General features: G+C 41.3%; 1 protein-coding gene across 3 annotated transcripts in view; it reads right to left on the bottom strand.

The window, feature by feature from the left end:
- Positions 1–27,817, bottom strand: part of SLC9A7 (solute carrier family 9 member A7) — a 156,078-nt gene that overhangs the window by 47,806 nt on the left and 80,455 nt on the right. For all 3 annotated transcript variants that reach the window (XM_067722816.1, XM_067722815.1, XM_067722817.1), the window contains exons 5-12: positions 25,580–25,692; positions 9,415–9,520; positions 8,936–9,082; positions 7,879–7,979; positions 6,533–6,621; positions 6,327–6,440; positions 4,005–4,116; positions 946–1,099 (exon numbers count right to left, since the gene is read on the bottom strand). In XM_067722816.1, coding sequence (XP_067578917.1) covers positions 946–1,099; positions 4,005–4,116; positions 6,327–6,440; positions 6,533–6,621; positions 7,879–7,979; positions 8,936–9,082; positions 9,415–9,520; positions 25,580–25,692 — 936 coding nt within the window. The remainder of the gene's footprint in view (positions 1–945; positions 1,100–4,004; positions 4,117–6,326; positions 6,441–6,532; positions 6,622–7,878; positions 7,980–8,935; positions 9,083–9,414; positions 9,521–25,579; positions 25,693–27,817) is intronic.

Below are 27,817 nucleotides of genomic sequence, written 5' to 3'. Positions count from 1 at the left end.
CAAACTAACAGCCAGCAGAGAAAGAAAAAAAACATTGCCATCTTGTGGCTTTTCAGAGAATTCTTCACATCTATGCGCCACCCAAGTCTTCTCATTCCCAGCATGTTCACCCTTTGCAGATCTGAAACTGAGGCAAGTGGCAAGAGCACTTTCGATGACGCAGAGGACACACTTAGAGCTGCAGGGACCTGGAGAAAAGGTGACAGCACGCTTTTATTTAACGTGAAGGAATACAGAGGCCGAAAAGACATGAGGAGCTTGTCTTAAACCAGGGTCAGAGTTAGGCTGTGGGTCTCCTGACCCCTGTTCCAATGTCCTCTTTACTGTAAGGTGCTGGAGCTCACAAGCACAGTTTGCAATTGAAATACTCTTAAAAAAAATCAAACTTGGGTCAATGACCTTCCATGCTGACACAGCTACAAAACCACAGGCCGGGGATGTCCATGAGGCTGCAAGAAGTGAGGGTTATGCAGGAAATGTCACCTCTTCTGTGCACTAAAGCAAGAAGAGACGGCGGCATACAGTTTCCTCCTAAAACAAAACTCTAATGGTCTCCCTTTATGTCCAGCTGATGAGCTTATTTTTCAAGGTCTTAGGTTTGATTTCAAAGGAATGTGAAATGCCAGACATTGCCAGCAGCTATGTCTATTCTCTCTCCTGCAGCTTTAAGACTTTTTGAATTCTTGCCCTAATGTCGCAGCGCTAGCAAGGTCCAGGTGTTTCTAATTCCTTGTGTTTTTGTACCCACAAACAGTTTAATGATTTTTTTTTCTCGTGGAAAATTCAATACTCTGAATTTTTATTTATTGTTTTTAAATTTTTAATCTTTCCCCAAACAAAACAAGAAACTATAAAAGCCTTCCATGTACTAAGCTGTATGTAGCACCCCCTGAACGGGAATAGTGACATAGTTAGACACAAAACTGGCCTTGGTTTCAAACCAACCTTATATTAAGCCATGACAACATGGGCGTCGTGCCTCCACCAATGATCCAGACGGTGAAGAAGACAATGAGGAGGGTGGTTGTGAACATCATCTGGCGTGCGTAGGATGCCGTGTCTCGAATAGCCAGTGCAAATGCCATCGCTCCCCTGAGGCCTGCAGGGACCAAAGAGGAAGCTGTCCTGTCATAAGGATAAATAACAATGTGTCCTCAAATCCACTGCTGCCACCTGGGGCTAATAAATTGTATCTGCTTATGCTTCAGGAGTCGAGTTGTTTTATACAGAAAATAACTTTAAAGGAATAGGATTTCCTCCTATTTGAAGTTTTCTTTTGCAAAATGCCCAAATGCAATGAGAAAAACACTGCACAGCTTTGTATAGCACATTTTAGAATAATACTCTTTTATTACTGAAATAATTCTCCTGCTAATAACATGAACCAAAAAGAAATATAAATAAGAAATAATCATATAAGCTCTCTAAGTCTGTGATCCAAGTACTACCCCAGCCCTATACAGTCATTATAAACTTAAGAAGCAGGCTAGGTATGAGTATGTGAAATGCACAAAACAGCTCAGCATTTCCTGAGCAAAGCCAAGCAGAGAAGTAACAATATAACCTGATCTATATCAGGAGTTGGTGAGTTTTCTGTAAAGTGTCAGATAATATTTTAGGCTTTGTGGGCCAAGAGGAAAAACCAAGGATGTTACGTAGGTACTTACATAAAAGAGAGAAAACAAATTTCCACAAAATTTTATTGACAAAAACCAAGAGCATGATAAGTACTATAAGTATAATATATAAGTGCCGTGTTATAAAACTATAATAAGTAATTATAATAAGTAATAATAATTATTATAATAATGAGTTCAATTTATTGTAATCCAGGTCTACTAGTGAAAAGAATGGAATTCTTCTGGGGGTGGGAGATTTCAGTTAATTGGGTTTCAAAGTTAGTGTCCCCTATCATCAAATAGGTTGCAAATATTCATCTGTAAAAGCCATTCTTAGCCCGTGGGGTAGATGAAAACAGGCAGCAACCAAATTTGCTGACCCCTGGTCTACAGCCACATTTTTATGTTCTAGAGCTTCTCTTTCTAAGCTCTTTTGTTCCTTCCCCATACCATGCTCCTAATTTGTTCTATAGTAAAGACTTAATCCATGGTCTTTAATAGCTATCTAGTATAAATTCCTATTCACCATGCGTAAGACTGTGTGTATATTATGAGAATGAAAAATTAACACTCATTATATTTCTTCACATATTTTCCCACCTTTTCCAATAATTTCACAATTTCATTAACCTGAGAACTTCACAACAGTTCACTAAAGAAGAGTGATTCAGCAAAATATACATTAAAAAATAGAGCAAAGTTGATGTTCTCTATTAATCTGTCCTAGTCAAATATTGACACACATCTAGACCATCCTACAGCCAGCTACGACACCACTTAATATTTAAACCTTTAAATGGACGTTGTCTCAAAGAAGAAAACTTGAGGGCCAGAGAGAGACAACGCATGCTCCATTTTTCTTTATTAGGTAAACACTGTAAGCAATATGAAGGTGAAACCTCAGGTATTTCTTTCATAGCCTCGAAGAATGAGTTCCTTTTGAAAGCCAGATTTCTCCCAGCAGAAAATAATTTTGACAGGAGATATCTTTAAACAGCACTGTGTACTTCTCAGTCTTTTAGCACAGAAGATAATGAACACACTTAAAAGTTTGTCTAGGTGATAGAGCTATCTCCAATTAATCTTTCTCTTTCCACTGGCATTTTTCTAATATGTATGGACGATCTGGTCTGTCATTGCCCTCCTCAGAAACCTCTAACGTTTCCCAGCTGCTCTTGGATAAAAGCCCAACTCTTTGGCATAGCACTGGAGCTTCTCCGTGGTCTAGACTCCAGCAATGATTCTTGAAGTCTGGTCCTCAAACCAGCTGCAGCAGCAGCAGCAGCTGAGAAGATGTTAGAGATGCAAATTCTCGGGGCTCACCCCATACCCTCAGAATCACACTCTGGTGGTGGGGCCCAGCAATCTGCTATTAACCGGCCCAACAGGTGATTCAGATGCAACCTGAAGGCTTGCACCAGTTTACATGCAATTTCCCTTTCCAACCTCACTCTCGTTCTGCATTATCCCATGTGTCTCACATTTAAACCAGACTGCTACCCTTCCCTGAAAAAGCCACACACAGCAATGCTTTCCTGCCCTTCCAACCTGCCACTTCCTGAAATGCCACTGCATCCAAGTCCAGTTCGAAGGCTACCCCTTGGCGAAGATGGCCCTGGGCCCTGCTTTTCTTTTGTGCAATTCACTAGCCTCTCTTGTGCAATTCACCAGCCTCTCTTGGGAGAAACTTAGCTCTTTGTACACCTGTCTCCCCCCAGTGGACTGTGAGCTCCTGGAAGGAGGTGGGTTTCTGTATCCTCCACAACCTTGAAGTGTGACTTATATAACAAGGATGCTCAACAAATGTGTGTCAGAGTGAAAGGAAATCATTAAGGCGGGCTGTGTACTTAAGTGCAGATGCAAGCAAGGACTAGACAAAGCAACTGCTTTGCTGAGCAGTGCCTGCTGGTGTGATTTCAGTATGACTCTCTGAGGCCTCCAAGAACTACTGTGTGGCAGTAAAGGGCTGCTACTCACGTTGCCTCTTGTACAGCCTCTCCCCCTTCCCGGACAGAGGCACCTTTAGGGGTCACGGTGGCCTTTTGCCTATCTCCTCCCTCTGCTCTACAGAGATGCTCTTACTTGGGTCTCGTCTATAAAGTCGGATGCTTTCCACTCTCACTGCACCATCTACCTCATGCCAATTGCTCTCTCCTTTCTTTATCTCCACATATTTCTTTATTGTCCTTTGTCCCCTCAGTGGCTTCTCCACTCTTCTCAGCTTTGTAGTGAAGAGGAAGCATTTGGGAGACAGTGTAAGTCAAGCAGAACTATCACAGCTGTTATCTTCCAGTTTGGGGCTCATCTTGCTAATGTGAGTATATTTTATTTCTTTTACTCCATAGAAAGTTAATAAAACTCATTTTATTTACATTTTTTTTTTACCTGAAAACATCATCATGTGTTGAAAATTCCAGCCAATCTTGTGCCTTCTGCCCAAGTTGAGGAAGAAGGAGAGCGGGTAGATGTGTGCAGCTCTTCCCAGGAAGATGGCAACCTGGCCGCCAGGTGGAGGTTAAGGGCCCAACAGGTTTCCAGGATAGCACTTTCACACAACCTGTGACTGAGCAGAGAGTTTTAGGAATGCCATGACGCCTTGCTGTGATCAGGAGAGTTGCACAGAGAAGGCAGGCTGTCTCATTTCCCACCAAACAAGTCTCAGCAGCAAGTGGGATTCCACTGGCCAATTTTCCCAACCTCCTGGCTCACAGAGACAATTTTTGGCCTGTTAAACACACTGTTGTAACTTCTTGATTTGATTAAACTGATATGGACCAAGTCTCCGACCTACCTAAAAATGAGTCCAGAAATAAGCTAAGGTGCCGTGGCTGGGGTGGGGAGTTAAGAGAAGCAAACAGCGTGCTGGACTCTATTGGAAGAAAAAAAATCACAAGAAGAAAAAATTACTAACCCCCGAGTCAAACTATAAAGAGAAAGCTTGGTGGGTGAGCTTGTAAGCTTTGGTTGGAAGTAAACATCAGGGGTTTGTATGACCAGGAAGATACTACAAATAAGAGGTGGGGAAACTTACAGTATTCCTACCATGAAGACATATTCATATTCCTCACAAGGATCACCCTGGGGAGATTTATCTGCCTAAGTGGCTAACATATCTTTGGGGAGGTAAGAGATGGAAACGGAGGAGTGTGGAAGAGAAACTCTTACTGTGCAAACCAAAGAATTCAGGGAAACCGGTCATTCGTCACTTGCTGAGTTTAGAACAGAGCCCAGCAGAGAGATGCACACTGCCCTGGTCATAGGAGGAAACCACTGTGGGAGCCAGAGGAACAGGGAGCTTCCGTTTCGACCAGCCGGAGCTGCAGCTGTTTCAGACAGAAGCGAGGGCGGGACTGTCTTCTGCCTTCTCTAGGATAAAATACTAACTACTTTTCTTCTTTTCTCGCTCTCTTTTTTTCCCCTTTTTGCTATTGTTTTGTTTTCTTTTTCACAGAAGGAAAGAGGTCGTGCTTATAACATTCTATCCCAGGAGCCACGCATAAGTCCACAAGTGGAAGCAGCCTTCAGGATTCACAGAGGCCCCGGCTCCCCCTTGAACAAGGCCCCCTCGCTGTAAACAAGGCAGCACTCTCACTCTCTCTCACAGGATGCCGCGCTAAGAATGCAAATCAAAATGACATGCCAGGTCTTTCTTAAGAATAAAAACACTGATCCGCTGGATCTTTAGCTCGTGGTCTGTTGAGTGTGTAAATCTAAGAAATGAGCCCCAGTTGAAGCAGATAACACTCTAACTGGCAGGACTCTGGCATGGCATTAGGCCACTGTCGCTCTCTAGCTGCTTGGTGAGTATCATTTATACCTGCACAATAAATGAGAAGCCCAGAAGAGAAAAATACTCCTTTTTGGGGGGGCCAGCATCCCAAGATCTAAGGATACCCATGAGACCTCAGAAAAGGCAATAGTGGACTCCTGCTATAGTTCCAAGGCCCAGAAGAGTTCACTTTAACGAAAACAATAAGGATCTGAGGCCAACTGAGCAAAGCCCTCAGCTGTCCACGTACTGCTGGGCATCTGTATCTCTCCTCACTTGAGAGGAGCCAACCCCCAAAACTGTGTCTCTCTTCCAAAAACTGCTCTCACGATGGGACTAAATCAAAGAACCCAGTATTTCTCCATTTCATCTGCCCTTCCTCTCCATTTCTTTTTTTTTTTTTTTTTTTTTTTGCGTTAAAGAAAAGGGTCACCATACGGAAGCTTGGGTGAAAGCGTGCACACTGCCTGTGGGCTGCCCTGGGCGGCGAGAGGAAGGGCTGCTTGCAACCACGTGCAGCTGAGAGCAAGAGACACAGAACCTTCAGGTCTTCCAAACGGGGAAGCTCCTGGATTGGAATTCACGTGGCGATGAGAAAAAAACAATTTGGGGGACTGATACTGGTTGCTGATTTTTAGCTCTGCTAGGAAGGGTGCTTTAAAAAACAAACTACCACCTGCCAATCACCAGTGTAACAGAAAGGCCACCTTACACAGAAAATGCAGAAAGGGTAACCCTAGAATCAACACCGGTCCTTGAAATCAAATACACTTAGCTTTATATTTACCACTTAAGCCTTCTTTTTCTCATCATAAAAATACCATGAACCAGTGCTGGCTCAGTCACCTCCCCGCCAAACTAGAAATTATTGTTGTTACAGCTTCCGCAGCAGTGGTCGTCTTTCCGTGTAGAAAATGGGGGAACCAAAAAAAGGATACAAAAGCTCCAATGATGAAAACGGGGCTGAAAACGTGCTTCTGGAAGGTAAACAGCGCCAGGCCCATGTAGGAGAAGATGAAGTTCTCTGCCAGGAAGTGTAACACCTCAAAGAGCTGCACAAAAAGGGAAAAGGAAGCCGTAAACCCTGTGGGTCCCCTCCCTTGTATTCGCAGGTCACTTGTGGGGACACAGGCCTCTCCCTCACCTGCTTCGTTCGACTTCTTGATTCCACCGACAGATTGTTGTAGGTGTAATGAGCTTGTGTGATTCCACAGAAAAGGACAGCTACAACGCCTGGCAAGAGAGTTTAAAAAAAAAATCAATGGAGGGAAAAAAAGAAGCAGAAAAAAATCCTACCTGAAACAAAAAGTTAAGGTAGTCAAGCCCAGCATATCCAACTTCCTGAAAGTTTTTGAAAATTTCCTATTACTGAAAGCTCCCTCTGCCCACACTTCTCGTATCAACCTTTGCTTCTCCCAACCCTGCCCTCCTTCAAAGACAAGGCCACTGATTTACCTCTTGTTCCAGATTTAAGAGTATTCTCTCCCCTCTTCTAAACTCCTACTGAATTGGCCATCTCTATATGGCATGGCATTTAGCATTCATTCCCTCAAAGAGACTGTGAAGTGTGCGCCCATCACACACTTTTGTCATATTCCTCTCTGTTCACTGAATGAATGCATTTAATTTCAAACCAATGCTTTATATTTTTGCATGGTCTAGGGCTTCAGACAAAATGGATCCAGAGTACTAGTCCAATTATCCTGGCCCTGATAATCTAGATTTCTGGTTAACGGTGACTATTTTATTGTGTAAGACAATTAACACACCTGGGACTTTGCCTATATATTTACAGATGATTGTCAAGTTTTAAAGGAAGTGGGGCATATAAAGATATGCTGCAATATTTTGAAAAGATGATAAAAAGGACTTCCGAATTACCTGGATTATGTATATATAGTAACTGTACTTGAGTTTTCTAATAGAAAAATCCAATGATTTATTTTTTTTAATGAGGGAATGTGAGGAACTAAAACCACATGATCACTCCCACTAATAATCTATGAAACGGGCACCATAAAAACACAGTATTGAAAAGCAATGATTAAACAGACCAAAAACAAAACAAGGAAAAATTGTGCTCACACTCATCTGAGTAAAAGCAAAATTACCTTTAAAAGGATATATATTTTGCTTGTTATTGCTACTGTTTGTAAAATAACGAAGCAATCCAGGGGAGGATACAAATGAGGTGTTAATATATTCAGTAACTTTTGCAGCTAAGTATCTACTTATAGTTAGAACGAGTACTCAAGGATGTAACTGAGTTTGAAACAATAAAGCTTATCCTTTAAAAAATATGTAGCTCTGGGAAACTAAATTATTCATAAGGCAGAACACCAGCCTTGCTCAGCAGTCCTCCATATGGACACTCCGTGAGTGGTTTATCAACTCTGGGCAGCAGCTATTTAAGAATTCTTCGCTCCCCTCAAGCTCCCACAGCCTCCGCCACAGTGAGGGGAAGGGTGGCCAAGGGCAGAGGAAACCCACCGGTAAACCCACAGGCTTCTGCCAAAAGGAAGGTGCTCCACGACATCAGGAAGAAGAGCGCCGTCTCCAGCAGGGGGAAGCAGTGCAGCTTGGTAAACTTGGTCACGTCAGCTCCTGTCAAGGAACTGTCTCCAGCAACAAGCATCAGGGTCACCGAGAACCACGCTCTCTTAGCCCAGGACCCCTCCCTAAGGGCTACCCTTTCCCTTCGGCTCTTCCTTTGGGGCCCCAGAGCTGCTGCTTGGTTTTGAAAGTAAAGAAAATGAAGCTTCCCAGTAGAATAGAGGTTTCCAAGGGCTGGGAGAGGGGAGGATATAGGGATCATATTGTTTAATGGGCACACACTTTCTGTTGGGGATGACGAAGAAGGTTCGGGAAATAGCGGGGATGGTTACACAACACTGTGGATGCACCTAAGGCCACTGAATTGTACACTTAAAATGATTAAATCTTAACCTGTGGAAGGCTTGCCTGCTCATTCTGCACTTTGCTTTTATGTTGGTTGGTTTGTTGGTTGGTTGGTTTTTAAGGCAATATTGTGCAGTCCTCGGCTTAAGGAAGGCCACCTTGCTGTAATTCCCCCAGATAGTCCCTGGCTACTTACGGCCACGTTAGTCCCATATGGCCTGGAACAGTGGACAACAGCAGTCAGGCTGCGGCTAAAGTACTTCACAGCCTGCTTCCTCCCAGCCTCCTGAGAGGTGGTCCCTGATTCCCAGCCTCCTCCTGGCTCTTCCACTCTTTCAGCCCCACCCCACCCCCCAAAAAAACTGACACTTCCCCCAAGCTCCTATCTCCGACAGGTTTATAGGGAGGACAGAAAACACAAAGGTGAGGACAGAGCTAAGCCAAGAGCTACACTCTCAAACATTTTCTCAAACTCTTAGCTAGGCCATCGACTGTCATGTTTCACCAAAGGGTGACATTTCAGGAGCCCCCAGCCCCCAGTGGGACAATTAATTTAAGATTCATTTCGGAAAGGAAGAACTGAGAACTTTCTTTTCCCAAGTGCAATGCCACATAGTCATACTTAGGCAGGGGCAGAAACTACAAAAAGGATATTAGAGCAGTCACAACACCAGTCACAGCTCCCATGGTAAAAGAGCCACTAAATATACCTAGAAAAATGCCAACTGACTTAAAAAAGGCAGCAGCATCAAAGGCGTGAGTGTTCAGCCCCGCTGGCTGGTAGGCAACAATAGACCTGGAGTTTAAAGAGAGAGTTAAAAAACACTAAGCTGGTTTTACACCATGGTACTTACAAATATCGACAAACATAGGCATCTACACTCTGCAGAGCACTCCCCATGGTATATTCATTTAATTTAATCTGCAGTCACCATGTTATGATGGTATCGGCATTCCAACCGCTGCCAACTGGACAAAGCAACGTAACTTTATCAACTAAGTCGATAAACCTCATTTAGAAGAGCACCCAATTCAAAATTTAACACTTTTAAGATGGGCCTCTGATTTTAGCCCAGAGCATTCAGGAAGCCAGAGTCTCTCTTCCCAGGCAGAAATATTGTTACTTACGAGGACAGTACAATGGCAACAGCATCATTTAGGACACTTTCTCCAAACAGAAGTGCGTAAAGGTCCACATCTGCATGCAATTCATTAAATATCGCCAGGACAGTCACTAAAACATGGGACAAAAGCATACAAGTTAGTTTCGGTTTCTGACTTTAAGCCATTGATAACAAATTCATAGAAGCAATTCTTATCTTTGGTGGGACAGGGTGGTTTTGGAGACAGGAAGGGAGTCAAAGATGGGTCGTCTGTCTATGGCAGAAATGAAAATGGCAATCTTCCTAATCTTAATGAGGAGTGATATGATGTTTGATTCTAATAACACTGTGCTCTCAACTGTAATCTCATCACACTTTGAAAACACTTCTATTACAGAACGTAAAAAATAATCACAATTAATGTGACTTGGCTCTACTGGTGGGGTGAAATCTCTTTGAAGGCAGAAACCCTATTTTATTTTTTATTTTATTGAAGTATAGTTGATTTACAAAGTTGTGTTAGTTTCAGGTTACAGCAAAGTGATATCTGAATACACACACACACACTCTTTTTCGTATTCTTTTCCATTACGGTTTATCACAGATACTGAATATAGTTCCCTGTGCTAGTTTATCCATTCTACTGATATATATAACAGTTTGCATCTGCTAATCCAAATCTCCCATTCCATCCCTCCCCCACCCTCCTCTCCTTTGGCAACCACAAGTCTGTTCTCTATGTCTGTGAGTCTCTTTCTGTTTCATAGATAGGTTCGTTCACGTCATATTTTAGATTCCAAATTAAGTGATATCATATGGTATTTGTCTTTCTCTTTCTGACTTACTTCACTTAGTATGATAGCCTCTAGGTCCATCCATGTTGCTGCAAAGAAACCCTATTTTATTTTATTTTATTTTTCATTTTATTTTTTAAATTAATTAACTAATTTATTTTTGGCTGTGTTGGGTCTTTGCTGCTGCGTGTGGGCTTTCTCTAGTTGTGGGGAGCTGGGACTACTCTTCGTTGCGGTGTGCAGGCTTCTCATTGCGGTGGCTTCTCTTGTTGTGGAGCACAGGCTCTCGGCGCGCGGGCTCAGTAGTTGTGGCGCACAGGCTTAGTTGCTCCACGGCATGGGGGATCCTCCCGGACCAGGGATCGAACCCATGTCCCCTGCATTGGCAGGTGGGTGCTTAACCACTGCGCCATCAGGGAAGTCCCATAAGCACCATTTTAATCTCAAAATCTTAGTGGTAAAGCATTGGAAAAAGGACTCCGCACATGGAAAGATCATAAACCTGGGCTCGCTGGGGATCTGAAGAGCATGTAAACTTGGTGCTAGCTGGCTCTGCCATGCTCCCAAACTAGAAGATAAAAGTGCAGGTTCAATTTCCTGGTAATTTGTCATCGGCCCAGACTTACACCTTTTAAGATCCAAAAGATACAACAAAAAGTTTATTCAAAAATTTGTAATATAAGAGAATGGACTTGAGGATATGGGGAGGGGGAAGTGTAAGCTGTGACAAAGCGAGAGAGTGGCATGGACATATATACACTACCAAACGTAAAATAGACAGCTAGTGGGAAGCAGCTGCATAGCACAGGGAGATCAGCTCGGTGCTTTGTGACCACCTAGAGGGGTGGGATAGGGAGAGTGGGAGGGACGTAGACGCAAGAGGGAAGAGATATGGGAACATATGTATATGTATAACTGATTCACTTTGTTATAAAGCAGAAACTAACACACCACTGTAAAGCAATTATACTCCAATAAAGATGTTAAAAAAAAGAATATAATCTGGAAAAAAATAACGTAATACTTTGCTGTACACCTAAAACTAATGTAACATTACATATTAACTACAATAATTTAAAATTTTTAAATTAAAAATAAAAAAAACATAATGGGGGCAAAATGCCTATTTCTGGTCATTCAAGTTTGAGTTTAGAGCTAACAAAATCAATTTTTCTTTAAATGTCTGTTAATGACCACCAGGAATAAAAAGAAAGAACATGGAAATAGAAACCCTATTTTATTGATCACTGTGCTCCAGCATAGGGTCGGGGCACAGTGAAGGTTTAATAAAGGATTACGAAATAATGAAAGTCTTCATTTATAACAGAGTATACATAATTACACTTCTCACAGTTTTCACATTTCATAGACATTTAAAAATCAGCTATTTTCCATTATGAACCAAGATGGCAGAGTAGAAGGACGTGCTCTCACTCCCTCTTGTGAGAACACCAGAACCACAACTAGCTGTTGGACAATCATCCACAGGAAGACACCAGAACTTACCAAAAAAGATACCCCACATCCAAAGACAAAGGAGAAGCCACAATGAGATGGTAGGAGGGGCGCAATCACAGTAAAATCAAATCCCATAACTGCTGGGTGGCTGACTCACAGACTGGAGAACACTTATACCACAGATGTGCACCCACTGGAGTGAAGGTTCTGAGCCCCACGTCAGGCTTCCCATCCTGGGGGTCCAGCAACGGGAGGAGGAATTCCTAGAGAATAAGACTTTGAAGGCTAGTGGGATTTGATTGCAGGACTTTGACAGGACTGGGGGAGACAGAGACTCCACTCTTGGAGGGTGCACACAAAGTAGTGTGCACATCGGGACCCAGGGGAAGGAGCAGTGACCCCATAGGAGACTGAACCAGACCTACCTCCTCGTGTTGGAGGGTCTCCTGCAGAGGCGGGGGGTGGCTGTGGCTCACCATGAGGACAAGGACACTGGCAGCAGAAGTTCTGGGAAGTACTCCTTGGCGTGAACCCTCCCAGAGTCTGCCATTAGCCCCACCAAAGAGCCCAGGTAGGCTCCAGTGTTGGGTTGCCTCAGGACAAACAACTAACAGGGAGGGAACCCAGCCCCACCCATCAGCAGACGAGCAGATTAAAGATTACTGAGCTCTGCCCACCAGAGCAACACCCAGCTCTACCCACCACCAGTCCCTCCCGTCAGGAAACTTGCACAAGCATCTTAGATAGCCTCATCCACCAGAGGGCAGACAGCAGAAGCAAGAAGAACTACAGTCCTGCAGCCTGGGGAACAAAAACCACATTCACAGAAAGAGAGACAAGATGAAAAGGCAGAGGGCTATGTACCAGATGAAGGAAGAAGATAAAACCCCAGAAAAACAACTAAATGAAGTGGAGATAGGCAATCTTCCAGAAAAAGAATTCAGAGTAATGATAGTGAAGATGATCCAGGACGTTGGAAAAAGAATGGAGGCAAAGATCAAGAAGATGCAGGAAATGTTTAACAAAGACCTAGAAGAATGAAATAACAAACAGAGATGAACAACACAATAACTGAAATGAAAACTACACTAGAAGGAATCAATAGCGGAATAACTGAGGCAGAAGAACGGATAAGTGACCGCAAGACAGAATGGTGGAATTCACTGCTGCAGAACAGAATAAAGATAAAAGAATGAAAAGAAATGAAGACAGCCTAAGAGACCTCTGGGACAACATTAAACGCAACAACATTCGCATTATAGGGGTCCCAGAAGTAGAAGAGAAAGAGAAAGGACCCAAGAAAATATTAGAAGAGATTATAGTCGAAATCTTCCCTAACATGGGAAAGGAAGTAGCCACCCAAGTCCAGGAAGCACAGAGAGTCCCACACAGGATAAACCCAAGGAGAAACACACGGAGACACATAGTAACCAAATTGGCAAAAATTAAAGACAAAGAAAAATTATTGAAAGCAGCAAAGGAAAAACGACAAATAACATACAAGGGAACTCCCATAAGGTTAACAGCTGATTTCTCAGCAGAACCTCTACAAGCCAGAAGGGAGTAGCATGATATACTTAAAGTGAAGAAAGGGAAGAACCTACAACCAAGATTACTCTACCCAGCAAGGATCTCATTCAGCTTCCATGGAGAAATCAAAAGCTTTACAGACAAGCAAAAGCTAAGAGAATTCAGCATCACCAAACCAGCTCTACAGCAAATGCTAAAGGGGAAATGCTAAGTGGGAAACACAAGAGAAGAAAAGGACCTACAAAAACAAACCCAAAACAATTAAGAAAATGGTAATAGGAACATACATATCGATAATTACCTTAAACGTGAATGGATTAAATGCTCCAAGCAAAAGACACAGCCTTGCTGAATGGATACAAAAACAAGACCCCTATATATGCTGTCTACAAGGGACCCACTTCAGACCTAGGGACACATACAGACTGAAAGTGAGGGGATGGAAAAAGATATTCCATGCAAATGGAAATCAAAAGAAAGCTGGAGTAGCAATATTCATATCAGATAAAATAGACTTTAAAATAAAGAATGTTACAAGAGACAAGGATGGACACCACATAATCATCAAGGGATCAATCCAAGAAGAAGATATACAATTATAAATATATATGCACCCAACATAGGAACACCTCAATACATAAGGTAACTGCTAACAGCTATAAAAGAGGAAATCGACAGTAACACAATAATAGTGGGTGACTTTAACACCTCACTTATACCTATGGACAGATCATCCAAAAAGAAAACAAATAAGGAAACAGAAGCTTTAAATGAAACAATAGACTAGATAGATTTAATTGATATTTATACGACATTCCATCCAAAAACAGCAGATTACACTTTCTTCTCAAGTGCGCACGGAACATTCTCCAGGATAAATCATATCTTGGGTCACAAATCAAGCCACAGTAAATTTAAGAAAATTGAAATCGTATCAACCATCTTTTCTGACCACAACGCTATGAGATTAGAAATGAATTACAGGGGAAAAAACGTAAAAAACACAAACACATGGAGGCTAAACAATACGTTACTAAATAACCAAGAGATCGCTGAAGAAATCAAAGAGGAAATCAAAAAATACCTAGAGACAAACGACAATGAAAACACGACAATCCAAAACCTATGGGATGCAGCAAAAGCAGTTCTAAGAGGGAAGCTTATAGCTATAAAAGCCTACCTAAAGCAACAAGAAAAATCTCAAATAAACAATCTAATCTTACACCTAAAGGAACTAGAGAAAGAAGGAAAAACAAAACCCAAAGTTAGCAGAAGGAAAGAAATCATAAAGATCAGAGCAGAAATAAATGAAATAGAGACAAAGAAAACAATAGAAAAGATCAATAAAACTAAAAGCTGGTTCTTTGACAAGATAAACAAAATTGATAAAACATTAGCCAGACTCATCAAGAAAAAGAGGGAGAGGACTCAAATCAATAAAATTAGACATGAAAAAGGAGAAGTTACAAGAGACACCACAGAAATACATAGCATCCTAAGAGACTACTACAAGCAACTCTATGCCAATAAAATGGACAACCTGGAAGAAATGGACAATTTCTTAGAAAGGTATAGCCTTCCAAGACTAAACCAGGAAGAAACAGAAAATATGAACAGAACAATCACAAGTAATGAACATGAAACTGTGATTAAAAATCTTCCAACAAACAAAAGTCCGGGACCGGATGGCTTCACAGGTGAATTCTATCAAACATTTAGAGAAGAACTAACACCCATTCTTCTCAAACTCTTCCAAAAAATTGAGGAGGAAGGAACACTCTCAAACTCATTCTATGAGGCCACCATCACCCTGATACCAAAACCAGACAAAGATGCTACAAAAAAAGAAAATTACAGACCAATATCACTGATGAATACAGATGCAAAAAGCCTCAGCAAAATACTAGCAAACAGAATCCAACAACACATTAAAAGGATCATACACCATGATCAAGTGGGATTTATCCCAGGGATGCAAGGTTTCTTCAATATATGCAAATCAATGAATGTGATACAACATATTAACAAACTGAAGAATAAAAACCATATGATCATCTCAATAGATGCAGAAAAAGCTTTTGACAAAATTCAACACTCATTTATGATAAAAACTCTCTAGAAAGTGGGCATAGAGGGAACCTACCTCAACATAATAAAGGCCATATACGAAAAACCCACAGCAAACATCATTCTCAATGGTGAAAAACTGAAAGCATTTCCTCTAAGATCAGGAGCAAGACAAGGATGTCCACTCTCGCCACTATTATTCAACATAGTTTTGGAAGTCCTAGCCACGGCAATCAGAGAAGAAAAAGAAATAAAAGGAATACAAACTGGAAAAGAAGAAGTAAAACTGTCACTGTTTGCGGATGACATGATACTGTACATAGGGAATCCTAAAGATGCCACCAGAAAACTACTAGAGCTAATCAATGAATTTGGTAAAGTTGCAGGATACAAAATTAATGCACAGAAATCTCTTGCATTCCTATACACTAATGATGAAAAATCTGAAAGAGAAATTAAGGAAACACTCCCCTTTACCACTGCAACAATAAGAATAAAATACCTAGGAATAAACCTACCTAGGGAGACAAAAGACCTGTATGCAGAAAACTATAAGAAACTGATGAAAAAAATTAAAGATGATACCAACAGATGGAGAGGTATACCATGTTCTTGGATTGGAAGAATCAATATTGTTAAAATGACTATACTACCCAAAGCAATCTACAGATTCAGTGCAATCCCTATCAAATTACCAATGGCACTTTTTATGGAACTAGAACAAAAAATCTTAAAATTTGTATGGAGACACAAAAGACGCCGAATAGCCAAAGCAGTCTAGAGGGAAAAAAACGGAGCTGGAGGAAACAGGCTCCCTGACTTCAGACTATACTACAAAGCTACAGTAATCAAGACAGTATGGTACTGGCACAAAAACAGAAACGTAGATCAATGGAACAAGATAGAAGGCCCAGAGATAAACCCATGCACCTATGGTCAACTAATCTATGACAAAGGAGGCAAGGATACACAATGGAGAAAAGACAGTCTCTTCAATAAGTGGTGCTGGGAAAACTGGACAGGTACATGTAAAAGAATGAAATCAGAACATTCCCTAACACCATACACAAAAATAAACTCAAAATGGATTAGAGACCTAAATGTAAGACCACACACTATAAAACTCTTAGAGGAAAACATAGGAAGGACACTCTTTGACATAAATCACAGCAAGATCTTTTTTGATCCACCTCCTAGAGTAATGGAAATAAAAACGCAATAAACGAATGGGACCTAATGAAACTTCAAAGCTTTTGCACAGCAAAGGATACCATAAACAAGACCAAAAGACAACCCTCAGAATGGGAGAAAATATTTGCAGACGAATCAACGGACAAAGGATTAATCTTCAAAATATATAAACAGCTCATGCAGCTCAATATGAAAGCAACAAACAATCCAATCCAAAAATGGGGAGAAGACCAAAACAGACATTTCTCCGAAGAAGACATACAGATGGCCAAGAAGCACATGAGAAGCTGCTCAACATCACTAATTATTAGAGAAATGCAAATCAAATCTACAATGAGGTATCACCTCACACCAGGTAGAATGGGCATCATCAGAAAATCTACAAACAACAAATGCTGGAGATGGTGTGGAGAAAAGGGAACCCTCTTGCACTGTTGGTGGGAATGTAAATTGATACAGCCACTATGGAGAACAGTATGGAGGTTCCTTAAAAAACTAAAAATAGAATTACCATATGATCCAGCAATCCCACTACTGGGCATATACCCAGAGAAAACCATAATTCAAAAAGACACACGCACCCCAATATTCATTGTAGCACTATTTACAATAGCCAGGTCATGGAAGCAACCTAAATGCCCATCGACAGACGAATGGATAAGGAAGATGTGGTACATATATACAATGGAATATTACTCAGCCACAAAAAGGAACGAAATTGGGTCATTTGTTGAGACGTGGATGGACCTAGAGACTGTCATACAGATTGAAGTAAGTCAGAAAGAGAAAAACAAATATCATACGTTAACGTATATATGTGGAACCTAGAAAATCGTACAGGTGAACCGGTTTGCAGCGCAGAAATTGAGACACAGATGTAAAGAACAAATGTATGGACACCAAGGGGGGAAAGCGGCAGGGGGGTGGGGATGGTGGTGTGATGAATTGGGCAATTGGGATTGACATGTATACACTGATGTGTATAAAATTGATGACTAATAAGAATCTGCTATATAAAAAGATAAAATGATATTAAAATTTTTTTTAAAAAATCAGCTATTTTCCAGACCAGCAGCTCTCATACTTTTGATCTCAGGACTTCTTTACACCCTTAGAAAATTTTGAGGCCCCAAAGAGCTTTAGTTTTGTGGGCTATAGGTATCAATATTTACTGTATTGAATAAAACAAAAAATTAAATATTTATTCATTTAAATTACTAGTAAAACCATTATATGTTAACATATTTTTAATGAAAAATAATTATATTTTCCAAAACAAACAAAAAAAATTGTGAGAAGAGCGCCACTGTTTTACATTTTCTCAGATCTCTTTAACATGTGAAGTAATGGAAGATAGATGGTTCTCATATCTGTTTCTGCATTCGATCAACAGAGAGTCAGTATCACACATTATATAGCCCCTGGAAAACTCCACTCAATGGTACACTTGTGAAAGAACATAAGTAAAAAAGACAAATGATGTACTACTATTATTATTAAATCAGTTTTGACTTTATGGACCCACCCGAAAGGGCTTTGGAGTTTCTCAACTTCGGTTCTGCTGATATTCGGGGCCATATAACTCTGTCGTGGGGGCTGTCCTGTGCCTCATAAGACAGTTTAGCAGCATCCCTGACCTCTACCCACAAGATACCAGTAGCACTGCACATTCTCCCCTGCCAAGTTGTGACAACTAAAAATGTCTCCAGACATTGCCAAATGTCTGCTGGGCAGGGGGGTGGGGGGAGGGGTGTGGCGCAGAATCATCCCCGGTTGAGAACCACTGCTCTAAATGTACACATGCAGGCGGGGTTCTCTTTCAACACTCACACCCAACTACCTCCTGCTTTGTTAGTTTCTGCCATAAGGACCTGAAAAACTAAACTCACTTCTTCAGCTTCCCTTGTGGTGAGTGCCACTTTTGCTGCCTGGAAGAGGGAGGAGACTGGACGCAGTGCAGTCATCCTGCCTCCATGGGGCAACTAAGGTGTGTCTGAAACCCAAGGGTAATGACCTAGAAAGACTGAGTGCCTGGATGCCTGACTGTAGTGGCAGCCATGGCACCAGCTCGGAGCCGTTAGCCAAGTTAAATAGCTCTCTGTTTAAGCTAGTATTAGCCAGATTTTTCTGTTATTTGCAGCCAAGTGCATTACTAACTGATACTATTAGAAAACAAAACGAAACAAATATTTAGCACTATTATAAGCCAACCACTCTTGTAACCATCATCCAGTTCAAGAAATGGAACTTTGCCAACCCCCACAGAAGCCCCCCACAATATGTTCCATCCCACTCTCAAGCCCCTTCCTTCACTCAAAAGTAACCAGTAACATGATTTATAGAATCATTTCCTTGCATTTCCTTATAGTTTGACCACTGATGTATATTCCTTGACACTATCATTCGGGGTTTACCCATTTTCAAATTTATTGTTTTAATACTTTACATCTCTTTTTCTCCATGGGTTCCCCCTCCATTCCTTTCTGTCAGCTCTCTTTTCATAACGCCCTATTGTGTAGTCCTCTCATTTCTGAATTTTCCAATCCTGATGTATACAGTTCTTTTATAACTTCTATCATTTTCTTAACTTACTTTAGCTTCTGTTGGAATGTTAATAAAGTTTCATCTGCTTTGGGACCCTCTTCTTCTGGTATGACTTCATTATCTGTAACTTTATTATTCATAGGGGTTATCCCCATTTTTTCTTATATTTACATGAAGTTCAACCTCAATCCATTTCTGCTGCCCATATTAAGTGAGGTGGGTAGGGGGTAGAAGGCCCAGAACAGCTTTTCCAGTTTCATGGCTCTAGGGCTCCCTCTTCTGGTTTTACATTGAAGTATTAAAAATATGGTCCAGAGGTGTAGCCACCCAGAGGTGTAGCCAATACTCAGATCGACTTCCTCTGGCCTTCTCCACCATTACTATCTGAGCTTTCTTTCTCCTTTAATGCCCAATCAATCAAGGTCTGTGCTCCGAGCAGGTCATTTTTAGGCAGTGGCTCTGTCCTTGCAGAGAGATCTTCTACAAGGAACTTCCTGAGAGGTCTGAGGGCCCAGGTCACTCCAGCAGCCTCACGCCTCCTCCAGTCTCCTTGCCCTCCCCCACAAATTAGAGCCTGAAAAGCCTCCTCCCAATATTCACTGATGTTATCCAATACAACCATAAAATTCTTTGCTCCCAGTGGGGATCCCTCCTTTTGACTGTGAATACTTGTGGGAAATTTCTAGGTTCCCTGACAATCAAAATGACCAGCAGCCCCTCTTTCCTTTGCTTCCTCCAGCACAGTTGCTGTTCTTATCCCTAAGTCTCACTGCTACAGGTAGTTTGACCCCCCTAGTTGATAACTGGGGATTCATGGAGATACTCTGTCAGCTAGTAGAGTCTGTGTTTTCTTTTTTGCTTGTCTCGCTTTCTCTATTTTTGTTAGGGGTTAAGGGAGATTCTGAAACCACTTCCCATCACGCCTTTCTCTTCGAAAAGTTCAACTCATTTATTGAGAGTACACAAAAAATAATTTGGAGTTGAAAAATGTCAGCTATATCATGAGGCTGCTCCAGATAATCGTAAATCTAGGCACTAAAACCACTACTCTAAGCTTTCAGATGCTAACCAGACATCAACAGGGGGCATCACCAGCAGGCATACTTCCTAAAGGACAGACATGTCATCTGCATAAAACAAGACACAAACAAGGTCAATCTCTTTCTTCCACCCTTGAAAACAGTTTGTCAAGTTACACAACAGGAAAAATCTTCAGGGATTAGGCTAAAAAAAGTTCTTGTTTTCTGGATTATCTATTACATTAACGATATGTGTGGCTCCTTACATAAAACCTGTGATGGTTAATTTTACTTGTCAACTTGACTGGACCATGGGGTGCCCAGATATTCGACTAAACATTATTCTGGATGTGTCTGTGAGGTTCTGGATGAGATTAACATTTGAGTCAGTAGACTGAGTAAAGCAGATGGCCCCCCTCAATGAGGGTGGGACTCATGTGGTCTGTTGAAGGTTTCACTAGAACAAAAAAGGCAGAGTAAGGGAGAATTCACTTTCTCTGCCTGTCTTTGGACCCAGACTGGAACTACAGCATTGGATCTCCTGGTTCTCAAGCCTTTGCACTGCAGATCTTGAGACTTCTTAGCCTCCATAATCACATAAGCCAATTCGTTACAATCAAGCAGTCAATCAATCAATATGTCTCTTTCCCTCTCCCCCTCACACACACATATGTCTCCTATTTATTCTGTTTCTTTGAAGAAACCTAATACAAAACCTCTACTCTTAGTTTATCGTTATATGACACAAGAATTGTCTTGTTTTGAACCCAATGTTGAAGAAAAATTAACAATGATAATAATAACAATGGTTAAGGTCTTACCGGGAAGCAGGCACTATGCTAAACATTTTACAATCTCATTTAGTCCTCATAAAAACCCTAGGAAGGTAGTAGTATCATATCTCCCAATTTAGAGATGAGAAAACAGGCCCTGTGTGGTGGGCTACTTTCTGCTGCCGTAACAAACTTCCCAAAATCCCAGTGGTCAAACCCGAGAGAAATTTTATCTATTACTCATACAGTACGTCCACTGGGGGTTGGCACCAGAGGCCTCTGTTCACATCAGTCAGTCAGTCAGTCAGGGACTCAAGACTGGTGGAGGCTAATCTCAACGAACAGAGCACAGGGCTGGCAGCCCAGGACACCTGGGTCCCAGGACTTTATCAGCGAGCGTTCTGGCAGGAAACAGATGAGTAATTTGAGAAGTGTTTATAAAGGCATTATTTATAGAAGTGTGTAGAGAGCACGGGAGAGGGGGAGGGCAGTACCTGTGGCTGAAAACAGGGAGCTTTTATACCATCCCTAGGCTCAAAGAGTCCAGGGAAGGAGTGGTTGCCAGAACCAGGAGCTGTGTGGAGAGGGTCACCCAACAGGAGCCGTGACCTTTGTTCAAGGGACACAGCCAGCCCACAGGGACCCTGCATGTCGAGCCTCCTCCCAGTCTCCCACTGGTGCTCTCCCCGCGGACAAATCCAATGGGAAAGTAGAAGGCAAAGGAACCTTTGCAATCTTCCATACCAGTCAGCCTCCCAGTGCCAAGAAGAGAGTGGGGAAGGGTAGTGTGGAAATGTGGAGGGGCAAACGGAAGCCATCCAATAGTGCACAGCAAAGTCCAAAGACAGAGTAAAGCGAAGCCTTGAGTACATGATTTTCAAAAGCCCCTTTGACTTTTAAACACTATTTTCCTAAAATACTACTGTACCAGTAGTAAAAAAAAAAATAATAATGTGTAGTTAACTCATTTATTTATGACAATAAACACTAGCTCTGCATAATTAATAATGAACACTTTGTACTGGTCTGAATTTGGCTGTTCTGAATTTCAATTTCTCATTCTCCCTGCCCATCACCTTAGAAAGCAGGGCAGGAAGTCGGCCATGTCCCTCCTGGGCAAGCCTGTGCCCAACCAAGATGAGGACTACGGGTGTGGACAACCAGAAGATGATGCGGGGGTGGGGGTAGGAAGGGGATGACAGACTGGGTGAGTGGCTCCCCCCACAGCTGGACCCTTGCAATCAGAGAGAACAAGGTCACAGCAGCTGTTTCCAACCGGACATGGACTGAGAAATTACAATTCACTGACTGAAGACTGCTGGTACAGGTATCTAAAAAGCAGTGGGAAAAATGAAAGAACGGTGGAAAGAGAAAGAAGGAAAAATCAAGAACCTGACTTTGTTCCTTCAACTAACTTTCCCTGAACACTCCATCTGTGTACTAAAGAGTACTTAGCACTTGCGAACGCTCAGCACAAAGCGGCAAGTAATGTTATGTAGAAAATAGACCCGACTCAAGAGCTGTGGGAGCTACTGACTGAAGCAGTAAAGGAAGAATAACCAGTCAGGTGGCAGATTTGAACTCAGTCTCAAAGACTAAGCAAAAGACTGACCAGCCTGGGTGGTGCAACTAGAGAATTACTCTCTGACAGCACAGATCACAGCTTTTGAAACCTGTGAGTGGGTCTGACTGACTCAAGGGGTATAGAAGTGACAGGATTCCAGTGAGAGGAATCACTGCATAATGGCTCACAAGAAGGAATGGCGCTCATTTTCTCTGGTAGCTGCTTATGAATGTAGCAATACTACAGGTTGGAAACTTATATTTTCTTTCCTGAATTGTGGATCCATTTAAGTAACAGTCCACAAAGATGGCACGTGGCACCCATGACACATAACCACGGAATGGAGAGGGCTCCTGGTCACAGAGCAGCCTATAGCATACCACGCACAGGCTGCCCTCATCAATGGAAAGACCAAACACAAGAGCCAAGTACAGTGAAATCAGGGACAAGGACTCTTACTCTTTCATATCCATCAATACCACTACATATCCCAATACCAGAATTTCTGTTTGATGCACCAGGCACAAGAGGTCAATTTGGTCTTATGGTTCCCCTCTAACTCTGCACTTAAAGTTTTTCTTTCTTTTATGGCCCAAGTTCTCAAACAACAGATTTTTAGGAAGCTGGTAAAACACTTTTAATTTACAAAAACATTTTACATTTCAGAAAGATTTCCATTAAAAAGCAGTTAAAGTTAATGTCCTGATGTTTAACAAGTTTAAAGTTTCAATTTTCTAGAACTTTCATTTCTATAAAACCTTTACTGTGCCAATCTTCACAGGACAAATAAGAATGGTGTGTCATGGTAATGCCTTCCATTATTTTCTACCACAGCATGGACACATTAAAGTGAAGTAAACAATTACAAAGATAATCTGGAAAAATAAGCCTTTCTATCCAATTAAATGAAGCGACACTATGGCTCACAAAACAGTATCAGTAATCTTTATGTTACACTAACCTCCCTTTGCTTATTGGTGGTACTAATAAGATTTTAGTAGTAAAGTTATAGATGAGTATAGTTAGTAATATATTTTCAGAGACACTAAACACCTTTCTTAAACTTATATAGAATCATTTCTCAACAGACACACATTTGGAGATGTCACAGACATTGTAGTGTTAGAATAATAAAGCTACTTTTCACAGTGCTTAGATTAAGTGCTAACCTATTACACACACACACACACACACACACACACACACACACACACACACACACACAGAGGTAAAACAGAGAAATCTCTGCCTGAGTCAGAAGATGTTGATAGAGACCAACATAATCAGCCGATGCTATGCTCAACACTTTACATGCATTATCTCATTTAATCTTCACAGTAGCCCTTCACAATAGGAAACAGGTACCATTATTCCTACTTCATAAATGAGGAAACTGATGCTCAGGAGATAAAGTGTGCCCAGGCCACCCGCTTACTGACTGGCAGGGCTAGAACTCAAACCACCACCTGCAACTCCACATCCCACATTCTTCTCACAAACAAGGGTGCTTCAACCAGCCAAGTCTTCAGTATCAATTTACTTAGAGTGTTTGTAAGAAAACAGGGGGGTGAGAGGGACCTCCCTGGTGGCCCAGTGGTTAGGACTTCACACTTCCACTGCAGGGGGCATGGGTTCGACCCCTGGTCAGGGAACTAAGATCCCACAGGCCTCGTGGTGCGGCCAAAAAAAAAAAAAAGGAAAAAAATTTTTTCAAAACATAAAAAAAAAAAATAGGGGGGTGGTGAGAGAGATCAACGGTTTTTGGATCATCAAGGTTTTTCAGAGCTACACAACTGTCTAGAGCTGTGCTATCCAATGCGGTAGCCACTAGCCACATGTAGCCATTTTAAACTTAAATTACTGAGCATAAAGTTCAAAAATCAGTTCTTCTTGCACTATCCCACATTTCAAGTGCTCAATAGCCACAAGTAGCTACTGGTTACCATAAAGGATTGGGAAGACTATAGAACATTTCTATCATCACAGAAAGGTCTACTGGGTAGCGCTGATCTAGAGGACCCCCCAAGAGGCACGGTGAAGTGGAGGTGGGGCATGGTGGGAATCTGTATATCTTAGAGATCATTACTGCCCAGAATGTTAGAGGACATCATAGACAATGAAAAGACCTTTCCACCTGTACTGTAAGAACAAGATCAGCTCTTTCTCCATAAATTCTTTCCCTGCAATGGCACTCTCAGTAGTTAACACTAGAGGAAAGAATAGCCGTAACTACTTTATGTGAACCGATTCAATTATGGGTTCCAACTTGGAGAGGAGAGCTTGTTTGTTTGTTTTGAGCTGCAGGGGAGGAAGGGTATATAATAATTCCACTTTTAAGAACTGGTTCAACTAACACTTGAAAAATACAAGGTAAGAGATTTATGAATAGGAACCACATCACAGTGTGCAGGAACATTGCACAAAAGGACTTTACAAATTAAATTACATTCACTACAGGTACTGGTGTGCATTTCTACTAAGCAAAGGTATTATTTAAACCAAATGATAGGTTTCCTAAAAGAATGAAAAAGCACAACACTGAGAAAAAAGACAGTCTAAGTGTAAAAATTATGACTAAATTAGACATTCTAAAATGAAAGACAAAAGGGAAATACAGGTGGAAGCAACCCAAGGGCTTGTTGGCAGATGGATGGATAAACAAGATGCGGTATATTCATACAATGGAATATTATTCAGGTTTAAAAGGAAGGAAATTCTGACACATGTTATAACATAGATGAATCTTGAGGACATTATGCTAATGAAATAAGCCAGACACAAAAAGACAACTTCTGATGATTCCACTTATATGAGGTATCTACAGTAGTCAAACTCATAGAGACAGAAAGTAGAACGGTGGTTGCCCAGGACTGGGGGGTGGGGTGGGGGGAGGATGGGGTGATGTTGCTTAATGGGTATAGAGTTTCAGTTTTGCAAGATGAAAAAATTCTGGAGATTGGTTGCACAACAATGTGAATATACTCAACACTGCTGAACTATACACCTGAAGATGATTAAGATGGTAAATTTTATGTTTTTTTTTTTTACAATAATAATAAGAAGAAGAAAAGGGAAATGCAGGCCCTTAGAAAAGCCATCTAAGTCTGTTAAACCACTTACTGGTCTCTTCCTCCACTGTTCCATGTTAATACTAAAGTCTCCCTACTGTAATGAAAGTTAATGATTGCTCTGAACTTTTTAAGATTTAAATAATAAAACATCATAATGATAAGGCCAAATATGCAAATACCTGGGTCAGTAGCAGAGATAACTGCTCCAAAAAAGAGACAATCCGTGTAGTAAAATTTATCCGAGAGCTGCCCCACAATCTTCATGAGCTTCACCACACCATACATGAGATTTCTGTAAGAAGGGAAGGTAAACTATGTCAGAAGGAAAAAAAAAGAAAAGAAACCCATCTAATCGAGTAACCTGGCAAATGAGCAAGCAGAGGAGTACTAGAATACTGTACTTCCAGAGAGGTTTGTGAAAACATCGGGCAGCTGCCGTGCTTGGACACTTACCAGGAACATGTGCAAATAAGACTTTGGCACCAAGTAATGGTCTGCAGTTAATGTCATCTTGCTGAAATATCTGAACACTCCATTTTAAAAAACTGTGCTTATGTACAACTATAAAGTATGATCCTTAATTAGCAACAGTTAGGGCATTTTAAGCAACTGGGTAGTAGGGAAGAAAGGAAGAGAAAGAACCCTGCAAAATGAGAAATGAATTGCTACAAAACTCCCAGGATTCTAAGACAATGCATTTAAAGTCATGGAAATGAGTGGACTGGATGGAGCTGGAGAGAAAAAAAATGGGTTGGCCACAAAGATCCAACTGGTCAACTTCTCTGCCAATAATTATTTCAAAGAAGGGAAGAGAGGCAAAACTCTTTGAACATCCCATTAAAATATCAGCATACTCATGGACATACCTGGCTTCTCACTCTTTGCATGGGTTAGGCAGGCCAGCAGCAGCCCTCCTTATACTGTGCAGAATGTGATACGGCCCAAGAAGGACCACCAAGTTAATATTTCAACTTGGCCAGAGCACATTTCCTACAGGACAGCTGACAAATTGGGAGGAGTGAAGAGTGTTAAAAGGCCTAGTACATGTTATTAAGGGTGTGTGTGTGTGTGTGTGTGTGTGTTGGTAACTGCTGTAGGGATTAGGGGAATAAAAACAACCACAGAATAAAGAGAAATTAAGAAAATCCCATTTACAACGACACTGAAAAGAATAAAATGCCAAAAATAAATAGCCACAGAATAGACTCATTGTACCCTACAGCCAACCCCCAATAATAAGATTCTTAAAGGTCAAGACCGTATCGTTGCTCATCTTTGTACCTTAGGTGTCTAGAACAGTAGATTGACGAAGCTAGAAGTTCAAGAACTATTTGCAGAATTGAATCCTTTTGAGAATAAATAGCTATAACTTAGTGTTTGCCTACTGTGTGCCAGACATTGACACTGTTCCAGACACCTAAACAGTTATATTTCAAATCACAGGAATTCTATGATACAGAGTTGATTTGCTCTTTGTTGCTTATCAAAGGCTTCTTTCACCTACTTTTTAAATATTTCTTGAAACTTAGACCTTCCTCTCCATTTCCTTCTATCATAAGCTTAGATCTGAGCAATAGACTTCTCCGTGGTAGCGTTTTCCCTATAGTCACCGATACCAGTTATCTAACCTGTCACTCTTCAGTGGCTTGTCTCTCTTAAAGGACGAAGTCCAAGCCCCTCCTGTTTTAGTGGCATAAAAGCCTCCTGCTTTTATCTCCAGCTTTCCAGCTAATTTTTTTTAATTAACTAAAGTTCACATTTCAGTCAGATTTCCTTAGCTTTTACCTAATATCCCTTTTCTGTTCCAGGATTCCATCCAGGATACCACATTACATTTAGTCATCATATCTCTTTTGTCTCCTCTTGGCTGTGACAGTTTCTCAGACTTTGCTTGTTTTTGATGACCTTGGCAGTTGGGGAGGAGTACTGGTCAGGTATTTTGCAGAATGTGGGACTTGTCTGATTTTTTTTTCTCATGATTAGACTGAGGTAATGTGATTTTGGGAGGAAGACACAGCAGTAAGCGCCATTCTCATCACAGATATCAAAGGTACAGCGTATCAACATGATTTACCAATTTTGGTGTTAACCTTGATCATCTGGCTGAGGCAATGTTTGCCTGGTTTCTCCTCTGTAAAGCTACTCTTTCTTCTTCCTTTGCATGATGTACTCTTTGGAAGGAAGTCACTATGGACAGCCCACAATCAAAGGGGGGAAGGCCCAAGCTTCATCTCCTTGAGGGGGGTTGTATCTGCATAAATTATTTGGAATTCTTCTGCACAGATTTGTCACTTCTCCCCCATTTATTTATTCATCCAATCATTTATTTATATCAGTATAGACTCAAATATATTTGTTTTATGCTTTGGGTGATGATCCAAAACAATGTTATTTCTTTTGTTGTTCTTTAGCCATTA

The sequence above is a fragment of the Pseudorca crassidens genome, chromosome X, assembly GCF_039906515.1.
Source record: "Pseudorca crassidens isolate mPseCra1 chromosome X, mPseCra1.hap1, whole genome shotgun sequence".
Classification (NCBI taxonomy): Eukaryota; Metazoa; Chordata; class Mammalia; order Artiodactyla; family Delphinidae; genus Pseudorca; species Pseudorca crassidens.
The sequence above is the reverse complement of the archived record's forward strand: the minus strand, read 5'-3'. Positions and strand labels throughout refer to the sequence as shown.